General features: G+C 38.3%; 1 protein-coding gene across 1 annotated transcript in view; it reads left to right on the forward strand.

Annotated features, from left to right (window-relative positions):
* DLGAP2 (DLG associated protein 2) overlaps positions 1–25,861 on the forward strand; it is a 459,232-nt gene that overhangs the window by 418,572 nt on the left and 14,799 nt on the right. Inside the window, exons 10-12 of the mRNA XM_035542981.2 lie at positions 8,681–9,024; positions 22,709–22,794; positions 24,028–24,443. Of these exons, the coding sequence (XP_035398874.1) occupies positions 8,681–9,024; positions 22,709–22,794; positions 24,028–24,443 (846 nt within the window). The remainder of the gene's footprint in view (positions 1–8,680; positions 9,025–22,708; positions 22,795–24,027; positions 24,444–25,861) is intronic.

The following is a 25,861-nucleotide window of genomic DNA, read 5'->3' on the forward strand; positions in this document are numbered from 1 at the left end:
CCTTAAGCTGGTAAATTGTTATTGAGGTTATGTGTCATATAAAATATAAATGATTTCTTTTCTTCACAAGTGCTATATAGGTTCTATTTAGCAGAGACAGGTCAAAACCAGATGCTGCATAGAAATAACATTTTATATGGGGTTCATATGACTGCAGTTTCTCAGTGACATGTCATTTTGAAAAGCAATTAAAAAAAAAAAAAGTAATTTATAAGAAGCACGAACCCTGCCTGTATCAATAATACATTATGATAAAGGTCCAGATCCTGAGTTTGTGTGAATTGGTCTGATTCCACTGACTTTCAATATCAACTTCAGCAGGGCTAAACAGCATCACCTATCCCAGTGTCTAACATTGTACAATCAATTTTAAAACAATGGAAATACAGTTTGTTTTTAGTACTTCTCTGAAGCTTCGAAGGGACCTTGGGCCAAACCATTAGTAGCTGCTATGCAGTAGGTCCAGGAGAGGGGTTTGGAAGCTGAACTTCTTATCATTTAGGACAGCTGGATTAAGAAATGTAATGTAATTCAAATTTGGCTAGACACTTCAATTCCACACAGCCTTGCTTTAACAAGAAGCTCAAAAGGGAGCAGATGCGATGAAGCTCCCACCTTTCCAATGAACACAGGTAACAGAAGACAGGAGAGATTATGTCCCAGTGCATGCCGGAGTCCTACCACTGCCTTCATAGGGACAGAGTGGCTGGATGGAGTACATAGGTTGGATCTCAGCTATGTAGGCATTTCAGAATTGTCCTGATTTGAGCTGGTTGTCCCTGATTCTTTTTACCTGCGTAAGATGATTCATTGCCTGGTAAAAATAATAATAACAATAATAAAAACATCTAAGATGAAAATAGAATTTCCCCCAGAACTGCTTATTTTTCTCCTGGGAATTCTAAAGAGATCAGACAAGAGTTGGATGATTGTCTTTTAAATGGCTAATGTGAGGTGAGATGGATTCCACTTCATAGTTCTCACATACTGACTGTGTCTTCAAAGTATGATAAAACCGATTGCTACTATAAAATCCTACTTTAAAAAATGGCACAGGATAAATGCAGTGCTTTGCTCCCATGGCCTATGACATGAGATCATCATCTTGAGACATAGCAATGTGAGATCCCGATCAATTAACATCTGACTTTAGTGTCTGACAAATATCCAAGTTTACCTAAACATAATACATGTAAAATACCCATCAGGGAGAAAAAGATAAATAAAGTTATAATAATGTTACAATAAAGTTACAATAATAATGTTATAAATGCTTACCACCCAGACAATGCCTTGCTTTACGTAGCTTAAGCAAAATGTAGCCCGTCAGATAAAACATGCTGGTAAATCTCATCTGGGTGCAAGCAGTCTTTCTGAGAAAATATCTCATAAAAATATCATCATAGATGTATCATCTGTTTCTTACTGCTTGGTCTGGAAAGCGAGAAACAGGATTCTTTTCACAGATATCCAAGCATGAAAATATTTTATCTCAACTGAGATGGAACGATTCCTGGCTCCTTTATTGGCTAGGATTCACTGTGGAGGACAGAATGGGAAAAGGCAGAAAGCAGGAAGATACAGTAATAAAAACAAAGTAACCCTCTGATTGTGTTTGAAGGAAATCAACCGTAGATTCCATTAAAATTATTAATATATTTAAAAACAAAATTCTCTCTTGAATTTCAAGCACAGTATGACATCGGTAAGTTTTAATGACTATTTTTACAAGGTTTGAATCTCCTTACAGTTCAAAAAAGCACTCTCATAACCTTGCAAATGGAGAAACTCTTGAACATGAAAATCCTTCAGAAACAGCAGGATCTTTCACTAGCAAAGCAACAAGCGAAAGTGTGGATCTTCCCAGGGAGCAGCAAAGAGAAAGGCTGGAGAAATCAAGATTGTACTGGAATGTGGCATCTTCCTTGCCCACTCTACATTCACATGCAGCTGTGGTTTCAATTTAAGTAAGAAGTGGATGTGTGCTTTGAAGGACAGTCATTTACATTCAGTTAGCACTGCCTAGGGTCAAGTAATGGAGCGAGATGTTTTTTTTCTGGGTAGAGCCTGAGCACATCCTGCTGCAGCATTGAAAAAAGGAAGTAACTCCCAAATCAAAGGTGTAGGTTTTGAGGTAGCCACTGATGGCACATATCTAAAATGGCAGACTAGGTACAAACAGACTAATTTATCTTAATGTTTCCCCCTCATTGTAGCTGATCACTTTCTCTTAATTAAGTAACAAGGTGCTACACGTAACAAAACTAGGCATTTCTAAATCACCTCATTTGGAGTGAACTTCAAAGGTACAACTAACCCAAGAAGGAAACCCCTTTTCTAACACTTTAGCATCTGACTTTAGGAAAAGACAGACTGGTTTTGTAAAAATTAACTGACCAGTGTGACACCTCATTCTGCTTTTAATTATATTTTTCATCGGAAACCAGTGTATAATGGAAGTTGACAATAGTCACAAATAGGAAGATGTGTCCCAACATCCTCTCTTTTCAATAGGGTCTTGTATTCTTATTTTTGACGTGCATGGATTAGTAGAAAAATGATCGAAGAGTTTATTCTCTTAGTGTGAAATTAACTCTTTCAGTGGATGGGATGTCTTTTCTCAGCAGTCCTGTTTCATTTCTTGATGGTATTGAAATGTTCATCATTCTTTGCTTTGAGGGGTAGCTGTTGTACATCCACAAGTGCCTTTTTAGTTTAAGAGCAGATCAGAAGTCCTGATGACCATGATGCCACATAATGAAGAAACTTCGGGGCATTTGAAGAACAGCCATGTTATCTGTGACTGTGAAAACCTTTGCCTAGAACAATGTTCAGCATGGTCAAAAGGCTATACCGACAGCTGAGTAAGCTTTTCATGCAGGGTTAGATTTAACTGTGGCATTTCATTACAGAAAGGTCTCTTTTTCCTCTTCTGAAATGGTTGTAGCATTAGCATTCACCTTCCCTGTGTGAAACAGAAGACCTAGCATTAGCCTAGGAGCCCTCACGGTGTTTCCCTCGGTGCTGTGGTTCCTCGGAGAAATCCTGTCTGCCTGCAGCAGCGTGGCCCGGGGAGCTCTGCCTCCAGGGCAGCGCCGTGCTCCCTGCAGAGTAATTATCCTGCTTCTGAATAAGCCTCCTTGCAAAACTAAAAATACGGTTTACTCCTGCCATGTGTCATAAGGGACAACCGTTTCCTTTAATTGATGGTGCTTTTATGTAAATTCATCATCCAGTTAACTTTGTGATCTCAGCCTAAATAATGTTATTTTGACTAAGTGCTTAGTGGTTATATTGATTTGTGAAAGCCCCTCAGGTGATTATATCTGGCAAATGGACCAACAGCAGTGATTTATAAAAAGGCTGCCTTTTGAAAGGTGTTCTGAATGTCACCTACAGCCACTGATATTTCATCAAATGTATCAAGTCTCTCCTTCTCTCTCTTGTCTTTAAATCTCTATGGATAACCTGAAGTTATATCTGAATTGAATCGTTTTAGTCGTTTTATTTCTAGTACAAGCTGTGTTTGCACTGAAATACGGGCAGCGTAACTGACTGATTTCTACAGCTATTTCTACAGTAGCAACAGCAACCTTAAGCAAGTTTAGTCAAATGCAGTGCAGATTAAGAGGGATATTCTGCTCCAGGTATATGAAGTAAATAACAAAACTTCCAGTTAATTAAGATCTATTGGGAAACTTTCCTTGCAGTTCTACTGTATATGTCCAAACCGTTAGTTCTCCAGTGCTGTGTTTGTTTTCTTGGTTACTGCTGTTTCCATAATACCTGATTCTCTGCTTCTGACCGATGCTTCCCAGCTGGTATCACAAAGAACATAAAAGAGATTAATGTGCTTTACAGAGTATGTCACTTGTAGCCATTGCTGTGCCAGATTCAGCACTGACAGGGAATCTTGTGTATGTGAGGGGGGAAGTGGTCATCTGGCTGTTAAGGTATCAAGCATAACTCGCGTGCTAGGAGAAGATAACTGGAGCCGACATAAATGGGCACTGCCCTCTTTGCATAAAGGCAATGATCCTTACGAGAACAAATTGATGTGTTACACCTTTTCCTGCCTGAGAGCCAAATTAATGCACATTATGCTGCCATGCTACCTAAACAATTTATACATGGTTTTCATCATCATTTAGTCTAGCCCACCATGAAGCAGCACAGAACCATTTTGTTTTCTCTCCATCTGTCTTCAAATGTTCTTTCCTAAAGGAAGATCCAGTGGAGCTGATTGCACATATTTATACTGAAGTGCAAGTGCCTGAACAGTTAATGCTTTGATTGAAATGGAAGTCGGAAATAGCCATGCAGTTAGAATTAGAAGAATGTTTTTTGACATTTTTTATCTTTTTTATTATTATTATTAGCTAACCGATGGAGACAGACTGTATCCTTTGATTTCCAAAAATAATTTTTCCTGCTTTATTAAAAAAGACCAAAAAAAAAAATCAGCTTTCTATATTAAGATTGCCTTTGAATACAAAAGGAAGGAAAGATTCAATTTCTTTTTCATAATTCCTTCTGTGTTCAGTTTAAACATTAAAAAGATATATTTTCCTCTCATGCTGTCTACTCTTTTTCTCTTTGCATTTCAGAGCAGCTGCAGATTTTACAAATTGATTAACAGTGTGACAGAATGGCATTGCTTTTGCTTTGCTTGAGCCTCATTCTTCGGCAGCAGGATTGGTGAAATATCAGGAGTGCCCAGCATGTGCACACCAAAACTCCTCAGAAAATAGTAATAAAATAAACAGAAATCTCAGGTCATGTTCTGTGAGCCCTGTAAAAAAAAAAAAAAAAAAAAAAAAAACAGATTATCCAGGATTTATGTTTTGTATGTCAAAATATGAACCATGCCTCTACTTATGCTGATGTCCACAACTTAAATCAGTCTGAAGTTGTACCGAGGCAGCTCTGCCCTCCTGATGCTCTGCTTTTTTTTTTGCATGTCCCCATCCTTGTGCTGTATTTCCTCTGCAGTTGTTGTGCTGGCTCTGGCACCCTGCTTGTCCCCTGACACCCTGACTTAAGACTAGGATGCTCCATCTCCATTTATCCCAGTTCAGTTTTCTGCCCCGACTCCCTGTAAGGCCTTGGGCACTGCCCTTGGCCAACCCTCAGTGCTGGGTTTACAAAACCCACCACAGCTCTGGAGTTTGTAGGCTGATGGACCAAAACATGGGGAAGACATGAAGCAACACTGAGGAGGTTTTATATGCTTACTTTGAACTAGTAACCACTAAGACCAATAAAATTTGCATAGTAGCAAATCATGCAAAGCTGACAGGAGCTTCTCTCCACCAACATAAGAAGGGGATGAGAAATGAAGAGGAAGTTCCTTTCCTATTAGGAAAAAGAAATGTTTCTTCCAATATATGGACTTCCCATGGTACTTATGTCCACTGGGGACAAGAATTAGAGCTCATACAAACACACATTACTTCTGATAACAGGAACATTCACTGACGTAACAATTAATTACAAAAATGTTTGAAAATGACATAAAATTTCATGCTTTGGATCTTAAGTCAACACTTATTGTTAGAGACCTAAGACCAAGAATGAACAATAAAAATATGGGTTTGATGGTTACTTTCCTCCTGTAGCATATTCTTAATTTATTACAGTTATCTCTTAAGTCAGTAACACATGCCAAGATTATCTAAGACCAGTCTCAGTCACATTATTCATTTAAGTTAGCCTATTCACTTCGCTGGAACAGCTTGAGTGATTAAAGCAAATAGAATTTGGTGGCAAGATTTGTCTTGTAAATTCACGCCTCCATCCTCTTACCTGATTTTGTTAGTCTCCAATTTGTCCCAAATTTCTGTGGCTCTGAAACTGTTGGTCCATCTATGAACTCATTAACTGTGCAGAGATGGATTTGTTATTCCCTGCTCTACATTTGATCTCTGTGATTGTAGCTTAGAAATTAACTGGATTTCTTTCTGCCATATTTCACTGTGAATATGCATACAGTTTCTCATGGACTTTCAGTCTTTCTACTGTTTACTTCTCCTTGTCGAATATGCGTGTGGCTTTTTTGTTTGCTTGTTTTAATCTAATTCCTTTTTAGTGTTCATGATCAAATGCTTGCCAGAATACCACGGTAACAGCAATATTTAGTGACTCTAAGATGTATCACCCCACTGAAAAAAAATCGGGAATTTCCAAAATTCGATGTTCAATCCTAGGGAGAAAAAAAAAAAAGAGCAAGTGACTGTTTTGCTGTTTTGGTTTTTCCACATGGAGAATCAATTTTTTTAAAAATGTGAATGAAAATGAAGTAGCTATGAAGGGTTGCCACACAATTTTAACATTTTTAACACTGATGTTAATTAGCTAGAAAAGTGATCTGCTACCAGAGTAGCAGGGATACACTTGCTTGTGGTGTTTCATTATCACATTCACCATATGTTTCATTATTCACTGGATGAAGATAGTTGGTAAAAACAGTAAATTAGTTATAACGGTGATAACCTGTCTCATGCTATAGATAAAAGTAGCTTTCATATCTGGATTTCACTGACTCTATTTTTTCCCATTTTCTCTATTTCTAATGTTTCCCAGCATTTTGATCACTTGCATCTACATTTGCAGGGGGAAGTGAGGGAACAGTATTGTGGCAACTCCTTTAATGGAAACATTACTTAAAGACATTGCTTAAGCTCCTAAGACACTGTCATAATTTCCAAGCATTACAGTCTCTCCCTTCTTTCATGAGCTTTCTGTATTCCCTAAAGCAGTTGAAAAATATTGGGTTTTTCTTTCTTCTTAACTGCTGGTTACAAAACTGACAGGAGATAAGATTTGTGATAGGACAACAAAACTGCACTTCAGAAATGCACACAGTCCCTGAATTTGAAGAGCATGCTTTCACGTGTTTCCCTCTGTTAGAGCAATTTAGCTCAGAGCAAGACTCTGTTTAAATCTCTACCAGAATTGAGCTACATCAGTAGTAATTCAAAATGTGTGTCAAATGAAGGTTTTCACTTCCTAGCTCTGCCTCACTCTCTTTTATTTATGAACACTGCTTAATTTATGATTATCAAGAATCAAAATTTAAGAACAGCTTTCTCTAGGCTCACTTTTCTATTATACTGGCTTAGTCAATCAGGCTCAGTGGTCCCAAGTATTAGCAAATTCCTAAACCTGTCTCTTCCCTCCAGAGAGCTGCAACATAGACTGATATTAAAAAGCACAAGTGGAAAGGTGTTCCTTGTGACTGCATTGCTTATCACATCATGTCTGTATAATGAGAAGAGGAACATCTGTAGGATCTCTGTTGGACTTAAGTAACCCCAATTCCAAGGTTACCAGAGTCACCCTTGTAATGTCCAATACATTTAAAAACACCTGCAAAAGGCAAACCTTTATGTAAAGTCATTCTTTATCCTGATCTCTGCATGTATATAATATGCTATTTCAGGATTTTTGATACAAGAAAATATAATAATTTTCTTTATGTTTCTGTAATTATATGGGATATGATTTGGGTTTGATTTTCCTGTACAGGAATGTAGAAAGCTATATGACAATGCACTTTTGTATCAGTCAATAACTTTACGAATTATATGAGTATATGTTGTTGGGGGAAAAAACACTTCCACAACAGAAATGCTTATATTAGTACAAGAATAGTATAGAGGGCTTAAGCAATTAGATAACTGAACTGTGTGATATTAATCACTAATTACCTATCTCTATGAAATCTCAAAAATTTTATAAGGACACAGTACTGGCAGAATCCTGCATCCTGTAGAGTTTTCTTGCATGTTTTATTGACCCTTTTTCTGCAAGACAGGATCCACATCAAAGCAGCCTCAGACATTTTCTGCTCATCAGACTAAAATTCTTACTACTGCTCATGTGTATCCAGTTCTCCTAGTGTTCCAGACCCATTTTTATATCTGTATTTCCATATTATCTGCATTTAAGTATATAACTCTTCAACGTATGTTCTAAGGTTTAAGGCTTACTACAGGACAACAGATAAAATGTCACTGATTTTGGTATTATTTATTATTTTTGTTGTTGCTATACATGTATCTAGTAGCTTTTCACATAATAAAATATTGCATGCCTGAAATTTCTTGTGTTAAATATATTGTATATTTTTAAAACAGAGGCTTCTTATGTAAGTTATCGGTCCACCTGGAAGTACTTCTAGAGGTTAAAGTGTGGCATGAAGTAGAAGTTTCTGTTCTCTTCCAGTATATTGACATTACTTTCTTTAATACACTGCATTGATACCAAGCCTACAGTTCAGATTAATACAAGAGAAGAAAAAAAAAATCCCTTTATTTCTCTTATCAGCTTTACCCCATGCAGAAACCACCTCAGCAGCTCCAGCATGTACCTACCTGGCCCTAGTCTCGAGGCTTGGACACACACACACAAATCCTCACTAACTCCCTTTTATCTTCACCATAATATGGGACTCCCATTTCCACCCCTTGCTTCCTGGATGAAATAAAATGTTGCTATGGATACCCATCTGACTCTGAGAGATGCTCTGAACTAACGGCAAGGTTCACAAGGAGCGCTATGTTTTACCGTCTTCATTTTCAAGTAGCATAACCTTAACGTTAAGGTGAAAATGTTGTGAGTTTTCCACCAGACTAATCTTGATTTCTCTCTTTTTTTTTATTTTTAATTCTTTCCATAGCTGTAACTTATACAAGTTACAAAAAAACACCACCACCGGTACCCCCGCGTACCACGTCCAAGCCACTGATCTCAGTCACGGCCCAGAGCAGCACAGAATCTACCCAGGATGCGTACCATGACAGCCGGACTCAGAGGATTTCCCCGTGGCCTCAGGATGGGCGAGGGATGTACAACTCCACAGACAGTTTGGACAGTAACAAGGCCATGAATCTTGCCTTGGAGACTGCAGCTGCGCAGCGCCATGCGTCGGAGGGCGCCTCCATACGAACCAGTGACAAGGCCATCCTCGTGACAAAAGCAGAGGAGTTTCTCAAGAGCCGGCGTTCCTCTATAGGGATCCAGGTAGCCTATCATTAGCATCTGTTTTGTGATGAATTGCTTGCCTTCTTTCTGCAAATAGCATAGAATGAGTCATTCAGCTTCGCTGGCTCTAATAATCTAACAAACAACCCCTGGCTGCCTGGCGTTAATTGTAATTCACATCATGGCGACGTGGCTGTGCGGGGAAGTCTTCCGCTAATATGCTGTACCTGGAAGAAAATGAATGAATAAATCTCTAGGGAGGTTACCTGTCATTAGCACTTGATATGAAAATTATACTGCAGAGCTACAGGTGAACAGCATGTTCATCTCCTTCCCTCCATGAATTCAGTCCTTTTTATAGAATTATGCCTGCTCTAAAATGCTTCACTGTATTTTTTCCATTATCTTTCTCTTTTGACCTTGGAAAATGTGTGGTGCTGATGGATCCTCAACAATTATTCTACCTAAAAAGAACATCACCACCCTGCTTTTAGTAACAGGTGTTCTGCTGGGGAGAAGGTACCAAGGAAAGGAAAGAAACTTACTGATATAGCTACAGTATAGCTAGTAATGAAATAACATCAACAAGGACAGCCTTTGAGTATTCACCCATTTGCCCACCATGTAATCACATCTTGCAAAATGTCTGTCAGACTACAGAAAGTTCAGCAACATTGTGTTGTGTCAAGGGAATGAAATGATTCCCAATGCAGATTTTGCATGATATTTCCTCCATTGAATGGGAGGCACTAGATAGGTAGTAGTAATAACTTGTTTAAATACCTAGGAAATACCAAGTAGTAATAAAAATCAGAAAGTTGAACTCTCAGAAAGTTCATTCTGTTGAAACACAGGATGTGGATGGAAATTTACATTTCTGTTCTACTTTTACTTAAACACGTATTTAATTTTATATATGTGAATATCCCCCTTTACATCATGGGGTTCGCTTTTGTGCTTAAAAATCTCTACTTTTGCCAAATCAGTGATAGCGGAAATGCTATGTATTATGGCATAGCTACAGATATAGTAGAGATGGCAGCATAGATCTTGAGAGCGTGATCTGTTCTCTCACTGGGCCCATGCAACTAAGCCCAGTGAGTGACTGTTCATCTACAAGGAAGTAAGTGCATAAAAGTTATTATTATTTTCTTAAAAAGTGAGTATTCTGTTTCCATTAATTTCAAGATTCAGTCAGAGAAAAATATGTGGCTTAAGCATGTCACAGCTACTGATTGAACATCACTCTGTAGTATAATGTTGCTGTTCCTCAACATGTTAGACTAACAGGAATACCTAGCCTCTGTCAGCAAACTGCTTGTCCATTTCTCATCATAAAAAGTGTTGGCTTCTGCTTCTTTACATACAGAAGAGCAGAATGCAATTTAAAAATTACAGCAATGGTAAAATATGCAGATGGCTACTATTAAGATGTTTTAAAAAGTAATTAGAGTATCCTATATCGTTCAGAGAAGGGGCTTAGTGGATAAAGGTGAAAAGCTCAAAAGAGCAGCAAGTTATTTTTGGTACCTTTTAGCCTCTGACCTGAAACTTACTCTTCAGAAAGGAATTGTATCTAGTGTTGTTCTTATCTCTTCTTTACAGCAGCTGTGCACAGCAGCAATATTTAACACTAAGAGTGTCTTGCTTCAGTCTGTCCTGGTATTTCAACAATTAATTCTGAAACTTTGATTACATCACTTGATCCTGTTTCATACTGCAGGTGATGACATCCACTTCTCACTGGGTTCTGACCCTTCTTGTTTTTTGGTGTGTTTAAGAATAAGTGTTTCTAATCTGCAAAAACATCTGTGCAATAATTTCCACGGAGGCAGAGGACCTTCTGTATCAACCCATCATCTGATGCCTGGCCCATAATGCTGGTCCTCAGGTGCACACACTGAAAATGGCAAACGTTTGCAACAGCATGTCATAGAAGGATGTGCTGTTATCTTATGAGAAGTACTAGCTCCTTAGTTGCAACATTTGACATTAAATAAGGTTAAAATTGTGAAATTACTCTTAACACAGTATCCTGGTAGTGTATTTTAGGGCTGTTCGTTTTTTTGTGTTTTGTTTGTTTGTTTGTTTGTTTGTTTTGTTTTGTTTTTCCTGCAGTGAGTTTCAAGCTTCACATTAGTGTGAAAAATACCTTTCTGCAGCATGTCTAAGCAGACGATACATTTTGTCATATTTTTGTTGCCTAGTTTGTATGGAATAAAAACACAGGTTAGTATACCCTTATTGCAAACTACATAAACAGTAACTAGTATCCCAAAAATACAGCAGAGGTATTTCTTTTCTTTTAGACTTCTGCATCAAAGCACCTCAGAAAAGGATGTTTTTTATTTGCATATTTCTTTGATTGACTAAATGACTTGTTTTCTCATTAGCATGCCATGCTAGGGTAATGCATTTAATTTGCATTAATTTGCATTGATTATTTTGCTATCAGGATGGTTAATTTGTGCATTTTTTTGATGTTTCATTCCTTTAACGTATTGGTGTGAGAATGTTTGCCCACAAAGCTTCATACAGTAGCAGAGAGGCACAAAGATAGAGAATGACCAGTGCTGCCTCTGAGTGTAGAACTGCTATGGACACAGCCTAGGGCTGCCATGTCTTTGGGATATATGATTTGTGTACTGTGCATATTGTTAACAAATGTCCTTTATAAAGTCCTAGCACAGTATGTATGTGCCATAGGATTGGTATGCACATGCACAGGGAGCCCAACTCTCTAAGGGAGCAGTGGATTTTCTGTAAATTATCAGTAGCATCCGGTTTACAAGGACAGAGAACAGCACAGCCGTGGTAACCCAACTCATGGTATGTTAGCCCTATCTAGCTGAGAATTTTGCACACACAAAAAAAGCTTCGGAAACAAAGTTTCCCCCCCAAAAAAATACAAAAAATAGCTGTTGGTCTTAGGTTTGATTTTTTTTTTTTTTTTAACACCCATATTTAAATCAAGAGGAATATTTTCAGACATATCAGCAGGAATATGAAAAAAAAAAAAAAAAAAACCTGTCAATTCACATATTCAAGCAAATTGCAAAATACTGATTCTGGGATTAAAAATATAGTTGGTATTTTTAAGAATATATATATAATAAATAATTAAACTCTGGTGATACCAGTAACACTAATCTTTATATCTGTCTCCGTTCATGACAGCTGAAGGCTTATCAAAGTATTTGAATTAAAATGGAGGGTGGAGATTTTCTAGAGTAACCAGTAAGTCTAGGGCAAGGTTATTACTGATATACTTTTTCAGGGATTTTTCTTTGCTCTTTAGCATATCCTTGTATATATGCTAATGACTAACATTCAAAAACAGCTCTAGCTATAAACCATTTCAAATTAAAAGCATTTGGATTGTAAAATATACGAGAAAACATGTCAAGAAATTAGTTTCTTGTTTATTTCAAGTATTTCAAAATATGTAGTCCTTTGTTTCTTCTCTATTTAAAAGACATCAGGACTTCTCCAAATGATGAGAAATCCTGGAAGTAGATGATATGGGAACAAATGTTGTAAGTATGGAGACTGATTCATGATGATATTTTTGGAGATGAGTACTAATTGTAGCATAGAGAACGGACTCTGTCATCTTCATTTATCATCAGGAGATCGATCTTCAAAGTATCTAGGGTTGTGGTGTTTTTTTTTCCCTCCAGGATCTTCATTGAATAAATTGTTCTAAATCTAAAGCTGTATTCAGGAGGAATGATAACTTGCAACAACTTGCCAGCTTAATTTTCTGTGTCATAAGGTGATCTTTGAATATATATATAATTATCATGTATATTATATATATATATAATTATCATGTTATGTTAAAAACTCGGTTCAAGAAATTCTGCAGCCTCGAACTGGAATGTACCATTAAGGCAAAGCATTGTACACCCACACAGCATACTTACCAAGATGAGTATCTTCATTTTCTTTGTACTGTTTAGGTTGTATCGTCCTTGCCAGTGCTCTACTGCAGTGTACACATAGCAATCAAAAGAAATATTCCTATTGATTTCACTGGTCTTTAAATCATAAATGATCCAATCTTTTAGAGGTAAGCATAAAATCTTTGAGGTTTTCTTAAAATCCTGTTCAGACTGCTGCTCTGGGAGACAAGTGTGTGAAGTCCTTGGCCTGTAGAAGTCAACGAAAATTTTGGTAGTGCGTCCATGGTACAGAGGCTAAAACTTGACCTTTGAAGTTAAGGTCTTTGGTCTTAAGTTTAAAGACCCTTATATATATATATATACATACATATATATATATATATATATATGAGTGACAATTCACAGGCTTAGCCCGTTAGCAGAGTTCCCAGCCAGTGGCTGCCTTTCAGCCTCCTTTAATGTTAAGGAGTTTAGCATTTGGAGTAGTAGTTAAAACAAAGCTATGGTTATTTTAAAGACATCTAATTTTTCACTCTTTTCACAAATTACTGTTGCTCATTTTGTTAAATGCCATTTAACATAATGAGACTTTCTAAGTGGGGAAGGCCCAGAAAGTTGCCTTGCATAACAATAACATTTATTGGTTCGGAACAATTTGCCACATAGCATTGTGGAACCAAAAAAGTTACGAGTAATCACTGCTGTGTGCATCACTCTGTTGTTACTATCTCATATAAGCTTGACACAAACCCCATTTCTAAACTCTGGCAAGAATTTTTAGCACAAAGCACTTTCTTAAAAGATCTGTGGAAGTTTTCAACCTGTTGTATGATGTATTGTATAATTAGCACTTAACCATTCCATGAAAGGTATTTGACCTGTCCAGATGCTCTACTGGGAAGTACTAGAGTAGCAAAATTGTGCCTTGTGGTAAGACAAAAAATCATCAGCATGCAAGTGTGGGTATAATTCGTGTGTTTCTAAAAAAAAACATTTTGAAAGAGTATATGCTTTTTGGCTGATGAAAGTTTTCTTTTAGTTAATTAAAGCAGTAGAAGTTAGTACTGTAGTTTTATTTGAAGTATTTTTCCTGCTTTGAAATCACTGCATACAAGTGAGATCTCTTTACCTAAGAATGGTTTTATGCATTCACAATTGGATTTACTTGATCTAGTATCAAATGTAGTATTTTCTTTTTTCTTTTTTTTTTCTCGTTACCACTGAGAAGCCTATGCAAGAGAGGGAAGGTGAATTATTTTCCTTTCTGTGCATCATCAGAGAGATTGTTTATTAAATTCTAATTATAGAACACATCGACTACAGCAGTGAAAACCCATTGAGGGCAGTGAAGTTGCATGGGGAGAGATAATGTGGCCTGAAGGACTCTTATTACTGATGCTTATGAGAGAAAAGCAAAAGATACCAGGTTAAAATCTGTTTCCTTATGCGCTGCATATATTAACTTTGAACTTCCCTCAGAGACAGTATGTATTGAAGTTTACTTAGGCTGTAATTTTTAGGACACTGCAACGCTATGTTGCAGTGCTCATGTTTAAGAGCAGAATAATACTTTAACACAAAAGTAAGGATTGCTTTCACACAGCTAAAAATTGCCAGCTGGGAAAGCTTACCAAGAATTTGTGGAAATAGTTTAGTCAGTGTGTACTTCCTTTACTAGAATGAGTGTCTATAAACAAACCAAGATTGATTGTAACAAGTAAGTTATGTGCAATACTGATGTGCACTTATTCAAATAATTTGGTGTAAATATAATTTACTCGTGGGTCATTTATTATTGAGTCAGTGCCAGTATCTGTTACTTAGCTTTCAAATTTTGAGCTAGATCATTCAGTAGTGACTGGTCACAGAGGTTTTACAGTGTTGTATGCTCCATGTGTTGATAGCAAAACCAGTGGAGAGGAGTATTTGGTCTTTGTGAAAGGTAAAACAATTAAGACAGAAGTTATAACAAAATGCATCAATACACCTACTGTGAATGACATACTATTAGCCCATAAAACATTTTTCAAAGCATAAAGGACTGCATTTTAAAGAAGTTTTAGTTCTTTGTTTGCAAGAGGAGAGGAAGATAATCTGATAGTTTAGATGTACTCCCATTCTTCTGCTTTTGGTCAGTTTCTGATGATTTTGTTGTTTCCTCTTCTTTGTGAGACTCCCTGTTAACCAGATAGACATATAATTTGTCACAATATTTTGCTTTGCTGAGATCTTGGCCCAATTTTCAAATATTAAGGCTTTTAGAATACATGCGATGCATGCAAGGCTTTTAGAATACAAAACAATGAGTCATGGATACTAACAATAGATCTATTAAGGCCTCTTTAAGTTTCAGGAGCCACACAATCAAACCAAACATATGACTTTTTCTACTCTGTTCATTCAAACCTAGCTTGGCCAATCTGATTTAACTTAAAGAGTTTCCTGCTGTGTTCTAGCAGCAGTCTTTTTACTATCTGTCACTCAGAAATGCAATTTATTTATTCATTTGTTTCTTTGTGAGTGAATATTTTTATTTCCCATTTTTACTTGCATTGGCATTTGCTTCCTTTTTCTAGATTTTTTGTTTTGATTGTTACAATATTTGCAGTACTAGATTGCACACACACACACACAAAAAAATGTTTGGCATTCTCCTGCTGTTACAAAGCACAGAAATGAAATGAAAGCATTAAAATATGAAAGCAATTGTCAGGTCATTTAGTCAGTGTCACTCTTGGCAAACTGGAGGGAAGGATAATTTGGTAAATATTTATATTTATAGGTATCCAATGCCATTTCTGTTTTGGTACCTGGACCATCACTTTCCTGATAATTTTGCTTTGAATAAAATTTTATAGTATATATAGTATATAGTATATTACTTCCACTATTCTTGTAATTCCAAGTGACAGTTACATATTTTCGGCAAATTATTCAGGATATACTTCTAGGTGAAATACAAATAAGAAAGCACTTAAAAACAGGTAAATGAAAAGGACTTTTCCTGGACATGTTACATCAATGGAAAGACACCAGCCCATTCCAAATATAAAAGGGAAATTGGCTTCCACACATCAGAAGAAGAGTTCAAAAGAAGACATGCTATATGTTACTAAACCAATGTAGCTGGCAAAAACAGATATGCTTTTGATATGCAAAACGGAAGAAAAGTGTGTGTTGCCAGTCTGCCTGCTTTGTTCTGACAATATCAGTTGGCCAAACTGATCTTCTCCATATGGACATTTTCTTGTTTACATCTTTGGACCATCATGTTTCCAACAGCATTATGTATGAGCCACTGAGACATCCTTGTGGAAGCCAATTTTTTCTTTGTCTATTGACCTCTACAGTCTGTTACTAGCTGTACCTTAGCCCCGCAGGTATGATACTACTGACCTTCCTTAGACTACTTCCATTTCCAGTGCTCTGTCGCCCACCTCATCCCGCAAGACTCATTCAATAGGTCTAAGGAGCATGGTATGCAGAAATGGTCATCCTGAGGGCATCCCCCTGTGAAGGAGGTGCAGTGCTTTAGAAGGAACGGAAGGCACAAGACTGCCAGGTGGGAAAATGTCAAAGTCTTTAACAGAAAAAAAAAAAGGCACAAATAGACAAAAGGAAAATGATTTACCATTTTTTGTACACATAAGTGTTTTCTCACATCATCACACCAGTTGATACCATTGCAAAAAATGTGGTCACTGAATCCTTTGAAACTATTAAATGAGTTTTGCTGCTGTTCCTACAGGATGAGCCTTGGGCCATAATTTCAGGACAGTTTCCAGTCCATTCCTACAGATTTCTGATGCAGTGGATTAGACCCAATGAGCAAAATTAAGGCCTCCTTGCAATAAGTCAGCTTAGATTCTTGGCCCACTTCTGGCTCCCAGATTCTCGATCCATTCAGTTCTAGAAGCATACCTGAATTTTTGCTGTAGTGTACTTTTACCATCTTTCCCATCAGAAAAATGGGAAAATGACCATAGTCTCACACTAAACTCTTCATTTAAAGTGTTATCTCCACCTAGACTACACTACAAAAGACAGTGCTAGAGGGTTTATGAGCGTATGGGTAAAGAGAAAAGGGCAGGCTAACATGGATGATACTCTTATGAGTGTTTGCTACAGGTCAACCTGATCAGGACGAAGAAGTTGGTGAGGCCTTCTATAGACAGATGGAAGTCACCTCATGATCACCAGCCCTAGTTCTCATAGAGGACTTCAACTACCCTGATATCTGCCAGAAAGACAACACAGCTAGGTACAAACAGTCCGAGAGGTTCCTGCAGGGCACTGATGATAACTTTTTGACACACGTGGTGGAGGAGCCAGTGAAGAGAGGTGTGCTGCTGGACCTTGTACTAACAAAGAAGGACTGGTTGGAGATGTGAGCGTTGCCCCTGCACTGACCATGAGATGCTGGAGTTCAGAATCTTGCATAGAGAAAGCAGGGCAATGAATAGGATTACAACTATAGACTTCAGGAGAGCAAACTTTGGCCTTTTCAGGGACATTCTTGGAGAGATTTCATGGGTTAGGGCCCTAAAAGGCAGGGGGGTCCAAGAGACCTGGTTAATATTCAAGCATCACTTCCTCTAAACTCAAGTGCATCACCATTAGTCAAGCAAAGAGATGGATGAACAAGGAACTCCTAGCAAAACTCAAACAGAAGAAGGAAGTATATGGAATATGTAAAAGGAGACAGGCCACTTGGAAGGAACATAGGGATATTGTCGGAGTATACAGTAATGCAACAAGGAAAGCTAAGACCCATTTGGACCCATCCCTCCCAAGGGATGTCAAGGACAACAAGAATGGCTTCTTCAAATACATCAGTAGCAAAAGGGCCTGTGGGCCTGCTGCTTGAATGGGGTGGGTACTCTGGTGATGTAGGATACAGAGACAGCAGAGTTACTGAATGCCTTCTTTGATTCAGCCTTTACTACTAAGGCCAGCCCTCAGGAATCCCAGGCCCTGGAGACAAGAGAGAAACTCTGGAGGAAGGAAAACTTTCCCTTTCTTGAGGACAATTGGGTTAGAGATCATTTAGGCAAATATGACACTCACATATCCATGGGCCCTGATGGGATGCACCCATGAGTGCTGAGGGAGCTGGTAAATGTTATATCCAGGCCACTGTCCATTATCTTTGACAGGTCATGGAGAACAGGAGAGGTATCTGAGGACTGGAAGAAAGCCCATGTCACCCCAGTCTTCAAAAAGGGAAAGAAGGAGAACTACAGTAATCTACAGGCCAGTCAGCCTCACTCCATGTCTGGAAAGGTGACGGAAGAGCTCATCCTGGATGTCATCTCTAAGCATGTGGAAGAAAAGGTGATTGGGAGTAGTCAGCATGGATTCCCCAAGGAGAAATCATGCTTAACTAATATGATAGCCTTCTATGATGGGATGACTAGCTGAGTAGATGAGGGGAGACTGTTGGCTGTTGTCTTCTTGATTTCAGCAAGGCTTTTGACACTGTCTCCCACTACATCCTCAGGTAAGCTCAGGAAGTCTGGGTTAGATGAGTGGGCATGAAGTGTATTGAGAACTGGCTGGAAGGCAGAGCTCAAAGGGTTGTTAGCAGCAGCACAGAGTCTAGTTGGAGGCCTGTAGATGGCGGTGTCTCGCAAGGGTCAGTACAGGGTCCACTACTGTTCAACTTACTCATCAGTGACCTGGATGAAGGGATGGAGTGCACCCTCAGCAAGTTTGCTGAAGTTACAAAACTGGGAGGAGTGGTTGACACATCAGAAGTTTGTGCTGCCATTCAGAGGGACGTCGATAGGCTGGAGAGTTGGGCTGAGAGGAACCTCATGAAGTTCAACAAAGCCAAGTGCAGGGTCCTGCACCTAGGGAGGAGTAACCCCATGCAGCGGTACAGGCTGGGAGCTGACCTGCTGGAAAACAGCTCTGCAGAGAAAGACTTGGGAGTCCTGGTGGACAGCAGGTTGACCATGAGTCAGCAATGTGCCCTTGTGGCCAAGAAAGCCAATGGTATCCTGTGGTGCGTTAGGAAGAGTATTGCCAGCAGATCCAGGGAGGTGATCCTTCCCCTCTTCCCAGCCCTCGTGAGGCCACACCTGGAGTGTTGTATCCAGTTCTGGGCTCCCCAGTACAAGAGAGACCTGGGGCTCCTGGAGCGACTCCAGAGGAGGGCTACAAAGGTGATCAGGGGACTGGAGCATCTCTCATATGAGGAGAGGCTGAGAGATCTGGGCTTGTTTAGCTCAGAGAAGAGAACAGTGAGAGGGGAGTATTATCAATGTATACAAGTATCTAAGGGAGGGTGCCAAGAGGGTGGGGAAGGACTCTTCAGTGTTGCCCAGCAATGGGATAAGAGTCAACCAACACAAACTGAAGCACAGGAAGTTCCAACTGGATATGAGGAAAAACTTCTTTATGGTGAGTGTGAGAGAGTACTGCAACATGTTACCCAGAGAGGTTGTGGAGTCTCCTTCTCTGGAGATGTTCAAAAGCCGTCAAGATATGATCCTGTGCAATGTGCCGTAGGTGAGCCGGCTTAAGGAAGGGGGTGGAACCAGTTGATCTCCAGAGGTCCCTTCCAACCTCAGCCACTCTGACTGTGTGACTGTTCATTGGTGTAACCTGATGTGTTATTCATTTGACATATAATAACAACTACTCTGCTAGTGAAATTCCAGGCTTAAAAAATGAAGAAAAGTCCATTCAGGCTTGCACAGTGAGAACTGAAGCACATTTCAGCCCTTTCTTCCTTTAGTGTCTTTCAAAAGTTTTCTCAGCTCTCCTATTGACAGAGATGCTTACATAAAATAGGCTTTAATAAAGAAACTCTTTTTAAAATAGATGTTTTAACTATAGATGTTTTCTTTCTCAAGTACCCTTTTCCTTTCAGAAATTCAGCATTGATTTGACCAGTTCAAATACTGTATATGTCCAGGTTTATGCCTAGATGATTTCTGAATAAAATGTACTTCTCTAACATAAACATTACCAACTCTGACCATTAATCTGACAATCTAACCTGCCTAATCTAAATCAAGTTAGTTTCTTATGTTCTTTTATAAACTTAACATTAAATATACTTTAAACCAAAATTATTTCCATAATGTCAGACCAGAACTTGATCTTCAGGTAATAAATACCCCTACTGTAGTTCCGCAGAAGGGCATTCACAGAATTTACTGAAATACATATATCTAGTTCCATAGCAAAAATTTATAAATAATGATAAATGACTAACATTAACAATATCTATCATGCTTCAGAAAGCTGAAGAGGGCTAGCAGCAGTAAAGCTACTAGAAATACCTGATCAAGCTAAGCCAGCGTATAGTGCTCTTTCTGAATAAATAAGAAAAAAAAATAAACATGAAATTGTTCCAGTTATTTTACAAATTGAAACTGTATTAAGTCGCTAAGTATTTCTACCAGTAGGCAAATACTTTTGAAAATTTATTATAATTACTTTCTATTTTCTAGCTACTTTTTGTATTCAGGCTGTGTGTGTACTCCCAAGCACCTGAGACTAGAGAAATCTGCAGTTCCTATTGAGGGCACTGTCAAACCACAATCTAATTCATATTTGGCACAAGAATGGGACACATCCCACAGGAGGATACATCCAGCAACTTTTCTTTCTTTTTTTTTTCTTTTTTTTTTCAAGCTTTCTGTCAAATTTTTGCCTTTTTTGTAATTTCTCACATAGATGGTTTCCATGTTTTGGCTTCTCTTCATTTAGTCATGGAGCATCCACATCCTTTTCCCATTATCTATCTGTTTAACTAGGATCTCTGTGTTTTTTTGAATTTCTGCCACTGACCCACATGCCAGACATGGCATTAATTTCAATTAACAGTATATCTGTAATAGAGATATATAGTATTTACATCTAAGGTAACACCCTAGATGTTTCCATTGCAGTCAAAGGGGAGGAATGGACCTAGTATCTAATACATTGTCAGTGTCTCACTATTGACCATAACGTCAGTCTAGGTCACTAGCTTTGGTACAGACTTTTATATGCATCTAATCAGAAGATCCTTAGAAATGTATTTTTGATGTTCTTTCTGCCGATCATTTAAGCTCCTTTTCTGAAGACAGAGAAACCCCAAAATATCTTTTGATGCAGGCCGCTATCCTCTTACTTTTGTCTGACTTTGGCCAGACAAGTAGTGTCCTGTCCCTCCATATTAAGCCATGATGTGAGCCCTGAGGAATCTTGTCTTTTTTTTTTTTTTTCCACAAACGACCTACCTCTGTGGTTGAGTCTATTTTTCACTGCCAGTGTCAAGAGGGACCTTTCTTTTTATACAGACAACGCCAAATCTTGGAGACTGCTACCAAGACTGATAACTTCCAAAAAAAAAAAAAAAAAAAAACAGTTCTGTCACTGTGCGAGTGAATGTAGCCAACTTCCATGCAGTTCCTGAGGTGGGAACAGTCAACAGAGTGTGCTTTCTCTAGAACTCATGCAGAATAGATGGAATTGCTGGAAAATATTTCCTTGTTACTTACCACACTGATATGCAGAGCTTTTTGCAAACCTGTGCCTGATGCTACACTGTACAGTTCAAACCTACTGTAACATTTACTAGAGGCTTTCTGCATTAGCTGTTTTTGTAAAAGTCACCATCACCCACACCCAGGTAAATATGAATGCACACTGATTACTGGCTGGAATTCCCTTCAGTGTGAATTTACGTGGAAATACCACTTGAAGATTGAAAGAGAAGTTATCAGCAACTGGCTTCTTCAAGATGTAGAGTCCACATCTCACATTTCACCCTCCTTCCACCTTCTCCTTGCATCCTTCCAGAAACCTAGTGGGATTCAGACTGTGCAGCTAATAAGCAGCTAAAAAGGCCCAGGGGTGCCTGTCACTACTGCAAGACGAAAAGTTATCTTATTTTCACTATAGAATATAGTCTTTTACTGCACCCATGAATTGTGCATGTGGAAAAACTGGTTGCTGATAATATATATATATATATTTAATTTAGCAGAGAAAGTATCATTCAAAAGGAAAAGTCTGTTCAATTCTTTCTTTTTTTTTTTTTCCTGACTCCTTTGATTCAATACAATTTGCATACTGCGGCACTCATTATGTCTGTGTCAAAGACTTGGGGGCGGTGTGGTGGTGGGGAGTGTTATATAAAATCCCACAGAAATTTGCAGTAACGATGTGGTCTCAGTTATGAAGAAAACTGTACTGTTATGAAGAAAAATGTATGTATTTTGGTGAGTGTATTTCAGGTGGGAATCCTATTAAAAGGTGCATAAATTGCTTGATGTAGCATTTTGGGGACCACGTTATTAAAAAAGGTGAGATATGGCATTCTGATGTATCCGTCACGTCATTTAAACGGCTTTATATTTGTCAACACAGCTGTCGATAAAATTTCATTGCAGTATTTCTTTTTATCACTTGCAAGTTTATGGGGCTACTTGAGTTTTTATTTTATTTTGTAAATCATGGACTATAATGAGATATTTTTTTTTATAATAATTTAAAAAGGGACAATCCTGTGCATTCCTTGTTCTAACAACAGCTCTTCCAGGCCACCCTGCTTACTCCCTGCTTCCACTGACCTGAGTAATTGCATCTGCTTAGGTCTGAAATAGGGAACTGCACAGTGAAACAAGTAGTTGTGCAGAGCTTTAGAAAACACAGCACCAAACCAATGTTAACAGGCTGAATACTTATTTAAGTTATGTATTTATTGCTGGGTGTTTTGTAGCAGTAAGAGAGGAAATATATAATTTATTTTGAGTAAGTGCAGGTAATGCTGAGTTGTCAGTGCTCACTCTGTGGATGTATCTTTTCTGTTGAATTAGGTGGAAACAGCAACTGATTCGGATACTGAGAGCAGAGGCCTACGGGAATACCACTCTGTTGGAATACAAGTAGAAGATGAAAAACGGTAATTCAAGCACATACAAAAATCTGTAGGCTTTCATAAAACAAAGCGCATTTATAAACAGTGTTAATAACAAACATCTGGCAACTTCTGTCCCTAAATAATTCATAAAGCCAAATTTCTTATATGCATGCTGGTCATTTGGTAAAATTTGTAGAGAATACTTAGCAGTTGCTTAACATTCAGTTAACTTTACAGCTTTAATTGGAGTGAAGGAACTGAAAGATTTAAATTAGTGTATTAATATCCTTTCATTATTTGCAGAACAAATACAAAGAGATGTATATTGGGGTATTCTTTGTTTGATAGGACATCTCGTACTGATCCAGGCCTTCCCAGGCCTCCTAGGGAGGTACAGTGGTTAGCTAGCATGGTATCTTTATCCTAAGCTGGAATCAGCTTCTATGCTCGTTCAATTTTTACCTAGTTTTGTAAAACTGATGGCCAATGCACTAACCCACTGGTTGGTTATCCCTGGCAGGCACTGCCTGTTAAGTACCGGACTGGGACCATTATCTCATTTCACGGCAGCTGTCAGACAGTATCTGTCTGCTAATTGCCTTTTACCAACATTGACTAGAAGTAATTTGAAACAATAGACCTAGATGTGAAAAGATTTCACAAATAATCTTTAAGCGTCTATCTGACTTTATAACATAAATCTTTTCTAAAATGTCATTATTCTTGGCATGATACAATAGAAAATCAACATTTAACGGTCATCCTATGAGGCTAGTAAAAAAAAAAGAAGAAAAGACTCTTAAACCTGATGCTATTTTTCTTTTTTTTCAAAGAATTCTTAACAGTCCTAACTTAGCAGATTTTCACATTTTATCTAATTATGATCATTAATATTTGGATTTTTTATACATATATTTAGCAGTCTTCCACCAGGAGTTGCAACCCTGCAGTTCTGCTAGTTATTTCCAGTTCATTTAGTAATGATACATGGTATTTTGTAGTACGAGAATAAATCAATATTTGCTTCCAGAGATAATTTAAATGATTTTCTTTTGTATCTTTGCTGAGATCAATGATGCCACTATGCTTTTTGGTTTTCCTCTTTGCTGTTATTCACTGTCTTATTTTAGTGGAATATGCACAAAGAAAAAATATTTAGCGTAAAATATAAGGAGAAAACCAAAATCCATCCATTGAAATATTATTCTGTGCCTAGTATGAACATATATGCCTTTATATGACTTAATACCTTTCCTTTCCTCCTTCTTTATCAAGACATGGAAGATTTAAGCGCTCAAACAGTGTAACAGCAGCTGTCCAGGCTGACCTGGAGCTGGAGGGCTTTCCAGGACACATCACCATGGAGGACAAGGGACTTCAGTTTGGCTCGTCGTTCCAGCAGCACTCAGAGCCCAGCACCCCCACCCAATACAGCGCAGTGAGAACTGTACGGACACAGGGACTGTTCAGTTACAGAGAAGATTACAGGACCCCCGTTGACACCTCAAACCTTCCACCACCAGAACCCTGGCTGGAGCCAGCCATTGAGACAGTAGAGACTGGTCGAATGTCTCCTTGTCGACGGGACGGATCTTGGTTTATGAAGTTGCTGCATACTGAAACTAAGAGAATGGAAGGATGGTGTAAAGAAATGGAAAGAGAGGCAGAAGAAAATGATCTTTCTGAGGAAAGTAAGAACATTTTGGTATCTTTTCTTACAGATGTTTGCTGAAAACTGTTAGGATAAATTGATGGTGTGTTGTTTTTCCTTACTCATCTTGCAGTACCAAAGACACTCTACAGAACCATTAGATATAGGCCCTCTGTCCTGCTACTAACTGTGCAAGTTGGTCTTTGCCAGAGTAAGGTTTTATGGAAGCAGTTGAGGAGCCAACTGCATAGAGCCAAGTGCAGGATCAAAGCCTGGCGTTAGATACAGCTTGAGTGGGGCAATAGCTCCATCTGTAGCACCAGCTCTGGCACATTCTTCCCACTCACTTCTGTGGCTCTAGTGCTTGATCCTTTGCCATAGCACACAAGGTGGTCTTTTGTGAAGTTATTTTGTTTGCCATTTTTCTGAATCCTGAGAATCTGCCTCCTATTTTGAACAGGCATTTTAAACATGTTTTCATTCCTTTATACACACTTGAGACTATCATAAAGGGGCCGTTAGAAGAACAGGAAGGAATAAGCAAGAGCAGTAGTTAAAGTACTTCTGCAGCTACAATCCCACATAGTTCAGCAGCATTTTCTTATTATAATTTTGTCAAGAATCATTATTATTCTCTCAATTCCTGTGGACACCTTGAAAGAAGTGATGGGAAAAAGTGAAAAATAATGTAGACTATTTTGGAACAAGATCCAAGCCAGCACTAATGATAGTAATACATCAAAGTGGTCCTAGCACTCAGTAGCCAGCTCCCTGTGATTCCCTCTGAGGTCAATTATCCTTGTTCTCCGGTCTTAGTTTTATAAATATTTCAATCCCTGCCAATCTGAATTATTGTCTCAGTCCAGATTTTCTCAGATCACAAATTAGTTCATATTAAGTTTTCTTACTAGCATCTTTTCCTACACTCTCACAACTCTCACGCATCACCTCTGAATATTCTTTCCCAATTGTCTTCTTTCCCCCTCAATGAGTTCTTGTTTATGATCTACCCCCAGGTCTTGGGCCAGGCCTGCATGGTCACTAAAAGGCCAATTTCTATTTCTTGCACTGACCTTTTCAGAAGAAGGAACTTCTGTATTTTTACCTCATCGTTTTCATTTTACAGTCATATTTCTGCACTAGATTGTGCACAAGTCTGCCATTAACAAGATAGCTTTTGGGGTGGCAGAGAGCATAAGGCTGTTTTTCTTCCTTTAGCCTCCAGTGCTTTCCAGAGTTTAGCTTTTTGTCATCATTTTCATTATGGCAGATATGAGTTGAGAGTTCTCTCTTTGCATTGATAACATGAAGACTTTAATACCCTCCTAGGTGCTGTTTAAGTACAAATAATAAAATATTTTGCTTTGCTTAGCTTGTGTTAGGATTCCCAAATGTTATTTCATAGTGGTTATTTTTAATGCTTATTTTTACCATATACATCTTATTTTTGTATTCCCC

The sequence above is a fragment of the Cygnus atratus genome, chromosome 3, assembly GCF_013377495.2.
Source record: "Cygnus atratus isolate AKBS03 ecotype Queensland, Australia chromosome 3, CAtr_DNAZoo_HiC_assembly, whole genome shotgun sequence".
Taxonomy (NCBI): domain Eukaryota; kingdom Metazoa; phylum Chordata; class Aves; order Anseriformes; family Anatidae; genus Cygnus; species Cygnus atratus.